The following is a 17,159-nucleotide window of genomic DNA, read 5'->3' on the forward strand; positions in this document are numbered from 1 at the left end:
TCCGGAAAGGCTGCAAGGGCACCATGAGGAAGGGGGCCTGGCCCAGGCGGTGCACTGCAGTGGGATGGAGGGCTCAGGGACCTGGCAGCAGGGACTGGATTCTCCAGAGCCACTTCTGAAGTCAGGGAGCATGAAACCCCACCGTGATCAGAGCCAAGTACACAGCAGGTGTCATTCTGGCTCCTGCTTAGCTGCCCGTGGGGCTGTTTCTGTCTCCTGAAACGCGCCGTGGCCGCTCTCGGGCACCACCCAAGCACCCCAAGGTGCTCGGCCATGCCCTGCTGTGACCTGGCTGTGCTGCCCACAGTGATGACACAGCCCCTGCGCTGCCCACCATCACCCTGAGCAGCCACGGCAGGCAGGGAACATCAGCGGCCACAGCCGGAGCGGCCCCTGCTCCCGCTGTCACACGCCAGCAGCCAGATGGAGCTGCAGGGCTCAGACACTGCAGCTGCTCGGGTGACAGTCCCTGCAGTGTCCCCGAGGGCTCCAGCCAGCCCCGAGCCCACACAGAGCCCGGGCCCCGGCCACCAGCACCGCAGACACGACTGTGTCACCAGTGTGACAAACACCGGCCCCCCTCCACACGTGCAAACCCTGGGTCTGACAGACTGACGTGGGCTCCTGTCACGGTCAGCTCTCCCCGGACTGCCAACAAAACACACTCAGCATTCCAGTTTTCCAAAGGCCATAGGAAACAAAGGGACAAAAGCAAACGGGGCTGCATAAAAATAAAACCCTTTAGTGGATGGAATTTCCTGTTCAAGGTGGGTGCCTGTGAGCTTGGATCATCAGTATTTCCTCAAGGACCTTGGCTCTGATCCCTGCAACAACCCAGATTTGGTGGTGGTTTGGTTTTCCTCCAGTCATCTGGCTGCTGTTTAACCCTCGTGCCACTGCCAGTGCCACCTGCCCATCCTCTATGGTTATGAACTGATCTCCCTGCACGACCAGGACCAGGCTGGTTGTGAAAACATCTGTGCAGGGCCATTCCTGCATGACCGCACTCACAGGCTTTTGTCACGTGGTGACAGACATTTTGTCTGGGGGTGTCTTTGTACCACAGCCACACAAGCCATGCCCAGCCCCTCGTGCTCATCCCATGCCCTCCCGCTCAGGGAAGCAGAACGGATTCTGCAGCGTGCCGGAAACAACACAAGCAAATTCCTGAGCCGGAAAATAACCACTGGCCTGCCAGGTAATCCTGCAGCCAGACCCCTTCTCTGGTCCAGTCCCCTGCAGTGGCACGTGCCAGCCAGCACAACAGTCCTGATCACCCAGAGCTGACCAGCTCCAAGAACTTCTAAGTTGCTTCTTTCTGGCAAAATATGGCATATAAGAACCAAGCAAGAAACAGCAGCTTGGCTGTGGTCATTCCTGATTCTGGAACACTTCTAATAGAAAATGATTGCATTCCAGCACAAACAGCTGTTTTTGATAAAGTGTTATGCAATTACTTTCTCTCTCACTTCCCTGTCCTTCTTGCATCTTTTCTAGTCCACTGAAGAATCACACTTTATTCAAGGTATTTCCTGCAGGGGAGGAATGTGAGGAAAGCTGTGGAAAAGCCTCAAGCCATGACATTTGCATCCTGAGATGCAGATTCCTTACAGGAGTGGCTGAAAGCACTGGACACCCAACTGGACACCTGCATGCAGTTGGTATGAAATCCTGACAAAAGGAATGCCACTGCTAGTAGCAGTCACTGATGTTACTTTACCACGGCTCACATTAATTCAGCAGACACAGTGTTGCCCGACAGTCTGCCTGCATCCCTGAAAACCCCAGGTGTGCCTACTGAGAGCTTTAAGCTTGGGAACAGCCTGGGTCCGTAGGCCAGAACGTGTGCTGACTTAATTCCTGTCAGTGTACATCCCACTTGAAAATAAATATTTAAAATTCTAAGCAAACCAATCACACTCCAAGATTAGAGGCTAACATCATTGTGGTTATTTTTCTCCAGGACAGTTCATTCCAAGGGAGAGTGAGTGAGCGGAGCCTTATAAAGCTCTGATCATGCCATAACAAATGGTAATGCCACAGCTGCAGCTCCCTGGAAGAGCAGGTAGACACTGCAGATCATGCAATCTCCAAAATCCATTCTGCATTTCTGTAGCCTACAAAGTACATTCAAATATCTTGGTGTTCATAAAAATGACATGCTTGTTTAGCGTTTGGATGCTAAATTTGGATACTCCAGATCAGGCGATGACTGTACAGGAAAGCATTTGCAAATTGTGTTCTGACCTACATGTTTCACTGTTAAAACTGGATTTGCAGAAGGTAAAAACAGTATTGTGACCCAGAGAGTGCTACTCTAGCATCTCTCATGCAGAGGAGTTTGGCTCAGCAGTGCTCTCTGAAGAGCAGTATCAAGAGAGTGCAGCACCTGGATGGCCAAATCCCGCACGCTGAGGTCCCAGCCATCATCAGCTCTGTGTGCACAGCAGTCACAGCCTGTGGCCAGCACCAGGGCTGCCCTGGAGGGGCACACAAAGGGGGGCCCTGCTTCCCTGGGTGCACCCTGCTTATGACCAGGATGCTTTTGAGCCCTCATGTCCCACCCTGACCAGCCCACAGGCACTGCAGGGCTGGAAGCACAATCAAACACAGCAGCTGATCTTAGCAGCACAAAGGGATCCAGAGGGATCCCACTGTAGGCATCCTCCTCTCCAAATTCGTTTCCAAATCCATTATGATTTATTTATGAATTTACCTAATTGCATTTTGGTTTTAATCCACCTCTGGCAGGTGTCCATTGTGAAACAGAGTCCTCAAGGGAAAAACATCCCTGGGTGATTCCAACCTGTGTGCCAGCTCCAAGCTCGGCACGGCTGCGTCCCCTGCAACCTGAGCATGCTCTGGGGAACGCTTCCCTCAGGGAAAACATCTCTAAAAAGGGAAATGATGTGATCCCACAGGAGGGTGACCTGTGGTGACGTGAGCTCTGAGAATAGTGACAGTAGCAGCGGGAAATGCTGGCTGCCAGATGACCCTTCACACTCCTCCCAGCTCACCCTTCTGAGCAGCAGCTTGTCAGTCAGGGCAGCGAAGGAAAAGGAATTAATTTCACTTGGAAGGAGAGTTAATCCCTGTTAGTGCAGAGGCACAAGCAGAAAGAACAGAGTTACAAACACAGTAAGCTGCATAAAACAGAGACCCTTCTTGCTCCTCCCAGCGTGCTCCCTGAGGTCAGTGACTAGACCCACTGCCAGGAGGGAGCCCAGCAGCAGCCGTGTGTCCAGCACACACCAGGGTGACAGCAGGGCAGGCTGGCTGCTCAGCCTCCCCCATCGCTGCCTTTTAACCACCAGACCCGACCAGGGCTGCCAAGCACCTGCTCTCAGGCTGTGCCCGTGGGCTGAGATCTCTGCTCTCAGGCTGTGCCCATGGCTCTGCTCTCAGGCTGCGCTCCATGCTCTCAGGCTGTGCCCCAAGCTCACAGCAGCTGGTGGCACGTCCCTGGCTCCCTGCCCACGCTGCAGCAGCACCAATAAGGTGCCGAAAACACTGTCAGGCCTTTCAGATAAGAAAGATTGGGAGCAAGGGCGACCAGCAGCTCCAGAGCACCGACACTTGTCAGGGTGTAGCTAGGGTGATAAGCTGGGTGCGGGAGGCCAGCAGGGGAGCGTGGGCACCGTCTGCCCAGAGCCAGGGAGGCCGAGTCATCTGCACCCCAGCAGCTGCAGCTCTGCACCTCTGCCTAGCGCATTCTGGGCACACGCTAACAGCTTCGTGGCACTCTTGCTGCTGCCGTGATCATTCGTGGATATTCCATTTCTTTCTGCAAGGGAGGGTCAGAAGCAGAGCGGCAGCCTGAACTTACCGTACAATCACTCCGTCACTCCTCGTTCTTACCGTCACAAAGATACCGCATTACCAGCCCAAGCAAAACCTGCATTATTTGCTTTCATAAGAAAAGCAGCTCATATCTAGAAGACATAATAAACGATAGCACGTGTGAGAGTTCCACAAGCCAGCTCCTACCTCCAGCCTGTCTGTCCTCATCAGCTTCTGGGCGGCGGCGGCGGCGGCGGCAGGAACGGGCACCCCGGGGTTCCCTGTCACCAGCATGGGGGCCGTGGGCAGGATCTCGGCGGGGACCAGGCCTGGAGACACGGGCCCCAGGTAGGGGTTGAAGGCGGCTGACGCATTGGTGGCTAAGCTCGGTGCAACGGAAAACATTGGCTGCAATTGGAGACAGGGAAAGAGACATTTAACTTTTGTGCTTGCCGTGCTGTCACCAAAACATCCCCTTGGCCATCCCCTTGAGCTGAAGGAGGTGAGTTCCTGCTGCTAGCTGGAGAGGAGCATTTGTTGTGTTTGTGGGTCGTCCTGGGGAACACCCGTGCAGCTGCATGTGAACAAGAGCACGGGACAGGTATCCCCACCAGCCTCCAGCTTCCCTGCACACCCACAGCACGTGGCAGCTCCTGGAGCAAACTCCTGGTGGATCCACACTCCAGCAATGCCATAAGGAATGACAGACCCTCTGTGGGGTCACACAGAGTCCGGGGCTACCAGGGGGACATGGCCACAGCAGGTACAAGGCTGGCTCTTGGGGAAAAGGCATTGAGAGCCCTGACAAAGCATCAACCACGCTCGACTTCAGGCACAAGCAAAGCTTTTCTGACCCTGGTGCAGCTAGAGCTGGCTCAGAAACTCCTGGGGTTTTACACAGCCACAAACCTTCTGCTTTACAGAATTCAACAAGCTGGCCATGTAGATATCAGACACTCCCTGCATCAGGGAGATGCTTTAGTTGGGCTAAAACATTAAACCAGTGGAAGAAAGAGCACGTGCAAGTATGACTTTCTTTTGTTTGCTCACATGTTTTCAAAAAATAATCAAGTGCCCTTGTGGGTGTGAAGATAATTGAGTGTAGAGCCCAAATAATGCTGTGGAAACCCAACACAGAGCTGCTACACTGCAGCAAGGATTAAATAACTCTCCTGCCCCCAAATGCAGTCTAACTGCCAAATAAAATTCAGCCAGGAGTGTTTGTCTTTCTGCTATCTAAATAAAGCAGTTACTCAAGGCATTTAGGTTTTTTTTTCCCCTACTAATTTTTAGAGGGAAAAACAACTACAGAGTTAACACAACTCCTTCTCTGTTTCATATCAATTTAAGGCAGACAGCAGAGAACAGCACATGTTTCTGTATTCCTGAGGAAATGACTGAATTGTTTGGAAGCAAGAGACATTGGAAATAATGAACAAAAACACACAGGAATTACTGGAGAAAACAGAATGAGAGTTGTGTAAATGGGTATAATTTCTGTAACAAATGATTCTTCATCCATGTGAATGAAAAACAACCTGACAGATATTACAGGAAATTAAATATTACTCTTAAATACACTATTAATTAACTGCACTTTTCATTACTGGGTTAACTGCTATGTAATAATGAACTTTAAAATAGAACCAGTCTGTTAGTGTGTAACTTAAGAGATGTCGATGTTTGACTTCAGCCCAATACACTCAAACAGACACCTATGTGTCCGCTGTACAGCCAATAAGACTACCCCATTTATTTTCTACTGAGCCTATTTTATAGCAATATAAATATCCTGCAGCCTTTGGACCACTGCAAAATAACAGCATGTTATCAGAGCCACCTGGCATGGCTCTGAAGCTCACAGGTACATCGTGATGTGCTGCACAGGTCTGGTGGGGACAGCCCCTGTCCTACAGCCCCATCAGAGCACAGAGCCACCCCAGCTCTCTGCTGCCTGATGGGCTCACACTGACTGGTGCACTAGCCATGGCCACACTGAGCCTAACTCCCCCTAAACCAAAGCTCAATTCCAGCAAGCCATTCTCTGGGAATGTTCCCTTGAGTGACGGGAAAACACCCAGCGGGCATCTTCTCAAAGCCAGGAGTTTCCTACAGCACATGATATTGCAAAGGAAACGAAAATCTCACGCAGATCGCTTGCTTTCCAAACTCCAAGGATTAAGTTGCAGAAGATAAATTAAATAACCTGAGATTACTGAAATTAATTAAAAATATTACTCCAGGCAAGGCAGAATTAAGCAACACAAAGACAGACAGAGGGCCCTTTCAGTGCAGCTGATTCCCCTCCCGTTCCCGACCCGTGTGGGATTTCCCTGGTGTGGAAGCCTGTGCTGCCTGCACTCAGCCCCAGCTCCCGAGGGAACCCTGCACGTACCACGGGCTGCAGCGGGGCTCCAGGCATCATGGCATTGGCGAGCTGCATCTGCTGGGCCAGCATGGCCATGTTCTTCTGCTGGATCAGGTTATTGCGGCCATTGATCTCCAGCTGCGTTTTTAAGTGTGGTGGTGGGTGAAGATACTTGCAGTTTTCCCTTGAACATCGACCCTGAAGAAGAGAATGGGCACAGCAGGATTAGAAGCTGCATCTTTGCTCCTTATGCCATGGGCTAAAGCAAACACAAGCAGACTGCAGACACGTTTACCAGACACCTGGAAAATGAGATCTTACGTGAGTACAGTGTAACAGTCAGAGCCAATTACTGCTGAATGGGAAACATGGAACTACAACATGTGTTGCTGGAATCAGAGGAGCAGTTAACCAACCTGATTCTGAAATCCAGGTTAAACTCAATGTCCTCATTTCAGGGCTGGGGTTTAGGCCATTCCACAACTCTCTGGATGAGATCCAAAGCCTGGCAGTACGTGTTGTACACCGCAACCACTTAATGTACTTCATGCACTCAAATGCTTTAAAGCCATAAAAAATCATTCCTGTGATCTAATGCAATGCTCTCTGGCTCCCCGGAAACAAGGAGCCTCTCTGCTTCCCCACTGAGACCAGCATTTCTATCCACCTAGGAGATGGTCTTTAAGGAAAGCTATTTACTCAGAGTTAAAGACTACCAGAATATTTAGCCCCAGGTAAATTGTGCTTATGCTTAGCTATCACCAGCCACTATCAAAAACCTTACATCCTCCTCGTTTGCATGTAGCTCTGGAGTCCAGGGTATCTTTAACCTTCAATCTTTTTAAATTTACAGATCTTAGCAAATTTCCCAAAAGAAATGTAGACTTGTCTGTCTGGGAGCAGGGTTTCTTGTGTCACTCTTATTCCATGGACTTTTACAAACGGTCCACAGAGCGCCCAGGAGCTGGAAACCACAGGCTGGCAACCCCTGCCACAGATCTCACCAGAACACGGGCAGCATTCATGCCTTGACCCTGCAGCGAGCAGCTCCTAGGCACCCTGTCACTGGATCCTGCTGACTGCAGTCAACAGAGGTCCAGGCAGATTTTCATCGCTCTGAACCTTTTCTGAACTCTCTTCCAATCATTACAAAAGGAACATTATAAGTGAGTAAATTCAGAGGCGGCAGTGGATACTGCAGGGTCCTGATGGACCACTCCAGCTCACTGGGGGATTAACCCAATCCTGCTGGACTAAAACTCAGGACAAACGCTCCCGAGGCCCCTCAGCACTTCCCTCAGTGTCCCAGGCACTCTCACGTGGTGCTCTGCCCCAGCTCTGGGCTCAGCAGTGACAGGCAGTGCCCAGCTGAGCTCAGTGCCAGCCCCTCCGACCGCTGGGACAGCGCCGCGTCTGCAGCGGCTGCACACAAACTTTTCACTCCTATTTCAAGCATGGCAGCAAGCACATATTTACTCTGCTTTCCTAGCAGCAGTAAATCTTTTAATCTCATGCTGCCTCTCCATTTCTTTTTTTTTTGGTGTTTAATACACAGATTTATTCCCTACTCTGTATAGTTCACTTTCATTGTCATAAACGAGGAAATGCCATCCACTCCGGACGGGAGCGGGATGTGCCTGACCTTGCTGTGCTCAGCCTCCTGTGACACCTCAGCACGGTCTGGTGATCAGGAGTTGGATTGGGAGGATTTTTCACCTTGCCTTCAAGGGAGCAGGAACACGTACCTGTCCCCAGGCACCTTCCCACCGGGCAGAAGCATCCCCAGCTACAAACCACAGCTTTACTCCCCACAAAGCACTTTGTGTGAACACTTAAAGAATTGTGGAAAACATGGCAAACCTTGATGAAAGAAAATGACCAATCATGCCTTGGAATAAATCACTCCCAAAATCCTACATTCTGAAAATACAGGGTATTTCTAGAAGACTTGGATTGTCTGACAGGTGTGTTGGATCGTGACAGTATACCTGGGCTTTTCACACCTGCACACAGGTGTACAGGGGTGTGCCCAATTCTGTGTGGTCACCACCAGGCTCTTCCCCACCCCAGTTTTCTGGGAAGCACAGCACACCCTGCTTTTAACATCCCACACTAAATGTCAGGAATACAACTGCAATTTGTGCTCTCTGATAATAACCTCCTTCCAGAAAACACCCTGATTGCATATTTAATAACAGAAAAGCTTTCTTGGGATTCCCTTTTGAGACTGTAAGCTCCTTTACTCGCTGAGTCTGTGACTCTGTAATTTTAGTCATGGTCGGACCTACAACCCTCTCACATTTAAGAGGCTACCTCCTAAAGACAAAAGAAAAATCTTGTGGCCAACAGAGACTCCAGTGAGCGCTGCACGTCCCACCTGCCCTGCGTGAACGCGCACCACCCCACCACTACTGAACAATTATTAATGACTGACACTCGGACCCTTCTGGATGTCCTGAGGGTGCTGCTGGCTGCTGCTGAGCTGCGGCCGCTGCCTCCCCTCAGCCGGGGGCTCTGCTGGGGCTGGCTCCCCGCGCTGAGGACGCCAAAGCTGCAGAACCAGCAGCCGTGGCTCAACAGCGCAGCTGGAACACACGGAGCACTTCTGATCCAAAACAAACACACAAACACCTCCCTCTGTCAGGGAGTACAAATTCCTCCTGGCCCGGCGCGTTTGAACCCGAGCAGGAGGATGGCCGCTACATACCATCAACTGTTGCCTGTAAATGGTAAAACTATTTATCCTGATGCCCATGCGTTTTACAGCGAAACATTTAACTCCATGTGAGCTACGGTTTCCTTTTATAAAAACAGACCGTTTGCAGGCACTTTGTGTTGAGGCTGCCTGCCACATGCAGGGAAGCCCCCCTCACACATCACAGGGCCTGTGTGAGGCCGGTGCCGCCTCGCGGCCCGCAGCCCCACGGGGCAGTGACTCCCCCGCTGAGGCGGCCACAGGCAGGGCTGTGACCCCGGAGCCCGTGTGAGGCCGACGCACACACAGCCTGCTTGGAGACGAGGCCAGCACCCGCTGGAGGGGTCCCTGCACCCCCGCCCTGCCCCGCCCGGTGCTGTGGGACCGCGGGTGCTCCGCCCGGAGCCGGGGCAGTGCTCGCCCTCCGGCCCGGCAGCCCCCCGGCCCACAGCGGACAGCCTGCCGTGGAGGGGCCGTGGCTTTGGACACTCCCAAACAACTCCGGGAGCAAGCAGAACGCCGGCTGGGGGAAAACACAAACCTGCACGGCAAGATGTGAGGGCATCCCCCTGTGAAGCCGTCAGCTCCCTTCAGGTCTGCTGCTGTGGCACTGGGATACTGATGGCAGCACTCTGCAGACACTTTTTAAAGCGAATCCTTTCATGTGAAAACACACCAAAGTGACCACTTAATGACGTCTTTGTGTGTGACTCTTGTACATAAAAGCCTCAACCCCTCTAATGGATCATTTGGCTTGCGCAGCTAATAGCACTCCTACGGGAGCTGTCCTACTGCCATGAAATACAACAGGATTTAAAAAAAGAAAGAAAAAAGCAAACAGAGCAAGCAGACTGCCAGCACAAAACAGAAGGAAAGACACCAGCTCAGCAGCAAAACCCTCCCTGCTGCTCCTGCTGTCTGTGGGTCCCTCCTCCTCCTCAGCCCCGAGGAAGCACAGAATGCTCCCCAGAGCCACAACAGGGGCATGAGGATGGGGACAGGGATGCAGATGGGGACACTCACACCTGTGCCACTTTTCTTTGCACCCACAGTGATGTCAACTGAGCGCCTGTCCAGTCCCAGCCACTCTGACCCTGGCTAAAGTGGCTGCTGGGACACCCCCACACGATCCCAATTCTCATCTCATAACAGCATTAGCAAATGCATCAATCACATATGGACATACAAGTAGTTATATAAATCCTTTAACTTTTGTAAATTTTATTTATATTTATGTATTTAAAAAATTACATGTTTTAAAAATTTATATAAATATTCAATACAATTTGTGGGTGATCTTGGTATTACTACAAATGTTAGTATAGCCCCATGTCTGTATAGACACAAGTTAGGCATCAATCCATCAGTATTTATACTGACACGCCCAGGACACACAAACTCTGCAGACTGAGATTGAGCAACACCTCATTCCCTCCTCCCAAGCACCCCTCCACCGGCCCCCAGCCAGTGCTGTACCCCAGGACACGAGGGAATTGCGTTTTTCCAGGTGGATACAGAAAGAGCAGCCTCCCCCAGCCCGAGGGGCTGTGTCCCCTCAAGGGGGGCACATGGGTCACAGCGCCATCGAGAGCTCCAGATGCTCCTTGAACTGCCAGCGCTGCCCAATCCTTTCGGAGCAATCTTTGGTAATCCATATGATCCTCACTCAGGCGTGTAATAACTCACAATTTAAGAGGAGAATGAATGACTTTATGTGCAAATCAAGTAAAACACACGGGAGATTTAGATGTAATCTGTTCATCGGTGCAGATTCCTGTGGCGCCCAGCACCAAGTGGCCAGAACAGTGGGATGCTGAGCAGGCACTGGGATTCCCGTGCTCCCCACTCCTGCCCACAGCTGTAATCCCCTGACAGTGACTCGACAGCCACGACACAGAGTGCTACACAGAACCTTCACAAGCGTTTTGCCCTGGAACAGCCAAAGCAAGTGAGCAGCAGGACAGGGTTAGACGCATCAGTGCTGATCCTTCTGCACAGAGCTCAGGACTGAGCCCATCACAGGCACCCCCTGCACAGGGACCCCAGCCCGGGCACCCTGACTGCTGCCTTCAGCTCCCAGAGATGCCCACAGCCACAGCGTGCCCCCAGCCTGGCAATCCCCTGCCCCACCAGACAAGACACGTGGCTCTTCTGAAAGCACCAGCATCCCCCTTCTGCAGCTGGATGTCACGAGGGACAGAGAGACCCCTTCCAGATGTGTACAAAGGGGTACACAAGCTCCAAAACAAGGACTAGGCGCACGAGGGGCAAAGAGAAGCAGCCCCTCAGCCTTGATGCACTGTTACCCCCACGGGAGTTTCAGCAGGGTACGTTCACAGCAGTGGTGTTCAACCTCTCCTGCAGCTCCTGCTGGCTGGGCTCTGCCTGGCAAACGGCACAGAGCAACCCCGGGAGGCTCTGCCCCACACCTTGGCTGCGGCTGCAGGTGACGCCAGGACAGCACTGCAATGCTCCCGTGCAGACGTCAGCTTACGGCTGAGAGCAGTGCTGAATAACACAAAAATCAACGTCACGTCGATAAATTGCTCTCTGCTGCCCAACAGCACACCAACGGCCTCCTCCGACAGGCTGAAGGTCAATGGCTGAGTTTTTATGTCTGGGCTTTCATGGGAGAGAGGCTGCTCTAAAAGCATTGCTGAGAACTGCAGCCCCACACCCCAGACACTGGAAATCACTGCTGGAATCCTATCCTGAAATGCCAACACATCCACGTGTTTGGGGTTTTTACTGGCAGAGTTCATACAAGAATTATACCTTTTGCTATTTTCTTGTTATCCTTTTAGTTATATTTTCCCCTTGTTTTTAGCAAGTATAGCATCTTGACGTGCTGTTTTAAATACAATTTAAATATTATTAGAATACATTTGTCAGGCAAATATATTATTGGCTGAAAAATAATGAATTCCCCAACATTAGTGGGGAAAGCAATTATTAAAATATTATTTTATTCAAGTGAAGTTTAACGATAAATTCTGACTGAAATTTGGGAAGTTTATTAAACTTCATTTCCAAATAGGATTTGAGTTTACAACTGAGCACAGGTGAAACAAAACACTCTGAGAGGAAAAGCTCTAAATGGGAAATTTTATAGCATCACAGAATCACAGACTTGTTAGGGTTGAAAATTACCTTAAAGATCAGCCAGTTCCAATCCTCCTACCATGGGCACGGACACCTTCCACTATCCCAAGTTGGTCTAAACCCTGTCCTACCCAGCCCTGGACACTTCCAGGGATCCAGGGGCAGCCACATTTTCCCTGTCAACCTGTGCCAGGGCCTCACCACACTCACCATCCTCACAGAGAAGAATTTCTGCTGAAAGAAGAAATTTGCCCGGACCTATCCTTATAGATAAATGAAACATTTCCCTGAAACCAAGATCAGCCACTCAAATGGGAACTGTTCCGGGGATCAATACCAAAGCCTGGAGATATGATTTCACATTAATCCCCTGAGCTCTGCTCCGAGATGCCACTTCTCTTAGCCTGTGGAAAGCAGACAGTGAACCCTCCCCAGGTGGACAGCAACGGCACAGGTACCTGGGTTCATGGCGCTGTGGGAAGCAGTGGCTGTTTGCACCTGGAAAAGCCAACAGCTGCTTTCTCAAGTGTGAGGAACTTTCCTCCAGAGTGTACAAAGGATCACAAGTTTGAATCAGCAGCATGAGAAATGATCTTGACTCTTTCAGCAATGCCACACTGAAATCTCTGCGGAGGCGCGCGCTCTGCTGCCACGTGTGGTTCTCTAAGGGTTGGCTGGCACCTGACAAAACAAACCCGGCACGTCCCACTGCTGGAAAACCCAGGGGCTGCAGGGCATCCTCTGAAATCCCTGAAAGGAGCACGCACAAGTGACCTGATTTCTAGGAATGCAAACAGCTCCAGGTCCCTGACCGCACACGTGCAAGAGACATTTTACAACACAATAAACTGCCTGAGATGGAAACATACTGCTTGATCAGATCCAAACCTTCCACTTAATTACCACACACATCCAGTACTGCCAAAATAAGCCAGAGCAGTGGCTATGGAGGTGGTGGGGAGAGCTGTCAGACCGGGACACAGGTTCTTGGATATTACAGAACCCACAGCCTTTCAGAGCAGCAGGGAGACTCGTGTGGGTGCCATACACACAGACAGGCTGCCTTTGGCAGCTGACACCAAGTTCTGTCTCTAGCAACCAAAAATTTCACACTTCTGGCATTTCTGTACAGTTTGCTTACATGATAAACAAATTAAGGCCATTCAGACCACTCGGTAATAAAACAAAAGAGAGGCCAACACTTGGCACCCAGGACAGGCAGGAGGCAGGGTGCACGTCCGCCTCATGGCACTGGAGTTCCAAAGCAGTTTAGTCTGATGTCACTGCCCCACAAAACACCCAAACCTGGAGATGAATTTGCACAGGGAGCTGATGGACCACTAAGGTCTGTCCCAGCAGGTAAAAGGTGGACATGGAGCCCCTTGGAGCAGCATGGCATGACACCAGATTTGACAGTAAAAGCTCATGGCTGTCACCACCACAGTGCCACTGACTGGAGGTGTGTGGGGAATCAGCCAATGCTGCCCTGCCTTGCGAACCCAAAGAACAAGAGAAGTTCACACAGGAATGGAAGGAAAACCACTCAGAGCTTCCAGTAACAGGACACATCATGCCAGTGGATGCCTCTTCCAGCCAGAATCCCACTGTGACTGAAAGGACAAACCCACAAATGCACTTGAGTAAGGCAGAAAGCACTGCCACTGTCCCAACAAGAATTTTAGGAACTAAATAGAGGTGAAGAATGCCTCTTCTGAAAAAAACAAAGTAACAAACCAAAACCAGAGGAATCTTTAACAACTAAGAAAAAATTCCACCTGTTTTCCACAAGAGGGAACTTTTGACAAGACAGTGATTTCCTACAAAACACCCCTTTAAAATCAGTCAGTGCAGCTTCCCAGACCAGTGGCAGAAAAGAGCCCTTTAATGAGCAGTTCAGGAGGAGTTAATGAACCCAGCCACATTCACCTAGGAGGGCAGCACGCCAGCCTCGTGCCCAAAGGCACCCCCAGACCAGCAACAGCTCTGGCACTGTGTGCCCATCCCAGGGCACCACCACGTTCCTGAGACACTGCCACGTTCCCCCCTCAAAGGGCACTGCTGTGTGCCCTGCCATGGACCACCAGTCCCACCTCAAGGAACCCTCCTACCCCACATCTTTCCTCTTTCCTTCTGTTGGATAGCAATTAAGTAGCCCTGTCCACTTTGAATTTTTTGTTTTTTAAAGCTCATACTATCTGGTTTGAAGTGAAAATCAAAGAACAACCATTAAAAGATAAAGATTAGGCTGACAGAAAACTAGCCTTGCATCTTTCCTTAAATGTGCAAGACAGACTCAACACAGCTCCTCTCCTTTCACTCTCTACCACTTCGTAATTATCACATAATTAGGATTGTTAGCCTAGGCCTTTGCTCCTGCACGTGTCACCACCATAAAACCTAAAAATGGAGCCTAATAGGTACGGTGCCCTGGAATTCGGTAATTGACAGAATTCAGCATGTGCAAAGTTAAAATGAATACTTGCTGTAGTGATGAAGTGCCATAAAAAAGTAAAAAAAAGAGAGATGCTCTTTCCCTGGCATACCCAGCCCTGCTGTAGCTTGGGGGTCATGAGTGGTTTAATTCTACGTATGAGAAACTATTTTTCATGCTGTGACATTTATGTGTCAGTTTTCACACCCTATCTCTGCCAGGCACTATTCATTTCCTGGGAGCTCTGTCCCTTTTTGCTTCCAGATAAAGTTTCCCTCCTCACTAGTTGAAACTCCATGTAATTAATCGTACCTGGGCACAAGCACCACCCGAGGCGGCAGCAGCTCCAGCAGGACCTGCCCACGTTGCTGAGGGCCTGGCCCTTGGATGTCCCCTGCTCTGTGACACAGCAGCACTGCCTGGCAGGCAGCAGCCCCCCTCGGGCACGGGCACCTCCCAGGCCCCAGTGGCACCATCCCACCCTGCCAGCACCAGGGGAAGTGCCTCAAGCCGGTCTGAATGCCCAGGATGTCTGAATAAGCCCTCGGTGGCAGCGCAAGGCAAGGCCCTGAGTCAGCTCTGCATGGCCAGCCCTAATACACAAAAATAGCTTGTTTATTCCTCCTGAGGTATTATTTTTACACCAGCAGTACTGGGTGGCTGTTTGCTGCCACTGGCCCCAGTGAAGGCACGTGGTGGGGGCCAGGTGCATGAGCCCTGCAGGGTGCTGGATCGGGGACGTCCCTACCCCACCTGACCACACTGCCTCGGTGCACAGGGCTCAGTGCAGGGCTGGGAGAGGTCCTTGGTCCAGGGAGTCCATGAGAGACACCTTCAGCCACTGCCCACCCTGCCAGCCATGCCCAGCACCCAGGGAGAGTCACCCACCACCGCCCCACTGCATGTGCCAATGCCTCCAGGCTGCCCTCGGAGCTCCAGAGGGAAAACCCTCTCCTGAGCAGCTCCTTCCTTCGATTTCCCATCATCTGAAGGAAAGCCCAGCTAAATCAAAGTGTGCCTGTGGTTTCCACCGAGGCAGGAACGGCTCCTCTGTACACACGAACACACCCATCGGCAGGGACAGCTCAGAACAACGCTGTGATGCTGCCCTGGCTGCACCCGTGCCAGGGGGGTTCACATCACGAACCAAAGCGCAGCTCTCCCTCCACAGACCAAACATGGTCCACGGTGCACTTCTGCAGCATCCAGTTAACATTCTCCCGGGGTTCACAGCTCGTTATAAATCCCGGCTTTAGCGGAAATAAGTCCAACGGCGTGAATGTGAATATCCCTGCGGGCCGCAAGTAACAAATTGAGAGGTGTGGGGGAACGGGACAGAGCGGAGCGGGACACGGACAGAGGAAGCTGCTGGCAAGTAAATATTGCCCAACACGACAGCAGGATTGGGGAAAAACTGACAGAGTGGAATAACAGGAAGCTTAGTCACCTCTGGACAAAAAAAGCGAGCATGCGAGCGGGGCGGAGGGGCACCGGGACGCACGGGAGGGCAGGGCAGGCACGGCCACGCCGCCCTGGGCACTGCACTGCCCGGAGGAGACTGTCCCGGGTGCCCGCTGCACCGAACCCTGCACAAACACGGCTCCCCCAGCGGAACCGTGACCTGTTAACCCTCGTGCCCAGCTCCTCCTGCGCCCTCCTCGGCACGAGAACACCCCAACTGCTCAGCTTGGGGTGGACAAGGAAACACCAGCAACAGCCCCCTGGAGAACACTGCTGGTGTGGAGTTATCAGGGGTCTGGTGGCTCTCAAGCCAGCTGGTATTCAGATCAGAGAGGCACTTTGCAGAAGCCTCAGGAGTGGGGAGGAAAGCTGAAAGGAAGATCAGATTTCCCTGATGGCAAGGAAAGTACCCGTTACTGCTGAAATATGGGCTGCCCCGTCACTGATGAGGGGATAACAGCACTGGGTGCTAGTAAAGAAACTAGAAAAACACAAACCCAAGATTTTACATCATCCAGAGAGGCAAGAGAAAAGATAAATTTGAAGCAATTAGAAGCTAGATAAAGAAAGCCACCAAACCATGGCCAACTGATGACAAGCTTGAGTAACAGTTTTTTACTGCTTAGGCAAATGAGAGAAGAAAAGGATATAAATAACAAAGGGTACAGCAGCGGAGAAATAAAGAAACTTAAACTAAGCATATAGTTCAAAAATTCTTACAAGGAAGATCAATCTAAGTAATTCAGTTTTCAGGGTCAGAAAAATGACACCACAAAATGTTGATGTACTCGACATCAGAAGGCAAACGAAGAGTTAAAAGTCTCTAACAAAGAACAAATTGAAGCAAGCAATGGTAGGAAAGGGAAAGTGTGGTGGGTAAACAAAGGCTGACACACCAGGTTTGTTTTACCTTGCAAGTGTGAGATGAGGCACAGTCAAAGCTTCCTAACCAAATAAACACCCTGCGGGAACCACCTCGGGAATGAGGGTAGGGCTGGAGGCTCCTGGAGCAGCACCGGGACCTCGAGTGCACAGTTCCACTCTGGGACACACCAGCAAGCCGAAGCCAGCCCTGAAGCACTTAACAGCTCCATGGAGAAGCAAGAAGGAGCAGAGGACATCCCAGCCGTGTCCCGTGGAATCCAGCACAGCACAGGCACAGAGGGAGCACGCAGAGCACTCTTTGCTGAATTTCAGCTGGGTCTGGCCATCCCCACGGGTAACCAGGCAGGGCAGTGTCCAGCCCCCGTGCCCTTGGGGCAGCGTCGGGCTCCACCACCGACACGCCCACGCCATGATCCAACAATCATTAACACTGGACG

General features: G+C 51.4%; 1 protein-coding gene across 10 annotated transcripts in view; it reads right to left on the bottom strand.

Moving 5' to 3' along the window:
* Positions 1-17,159, bottom strand: part of MBNL1 (muscleblind like splicing regulator 1) — a 60,160-nt gene that overhangs the window by 15,627 nt on the left and 27,374 nt on the right. For all 10 annotated transcript variants that reach the window (XM_040074127.1, XM_058421948.1, XM_040074119.2 and 7 more), the window contains 2 exons: positions 6,176-6,346; positions 3,988-4,188 (listed from right to left, as the gene is read on the bottom strand). In XM_040074127.1, coding sequence (XP_039930061.1) covers positions 3,988-4,188; positions 6,176-6,244 — 270 coding nt within the window. In that variant the 5' untranslated portion in view covers positions 6,245-6,346. The remainder of the gene's footprint in view (positions 1-3,987; positions 4,189-6,175; positions 6,347-17,159) is intronic.

Source organism: Hirundo rustica, chromosome 10 (assembly GCF_015227805.2).
Source record: "Hirundo rustica isolate bHirRus1 chromosome 10, bHirRus1.pri.v3, whole genome shotgun sequence".
Classification (NCBI taxonomy): Eukaryota; Metazoa; Chordata; class Aves; order Passeriformes; family Hirundinidae; genus Hirundo; species Hirundo rustica.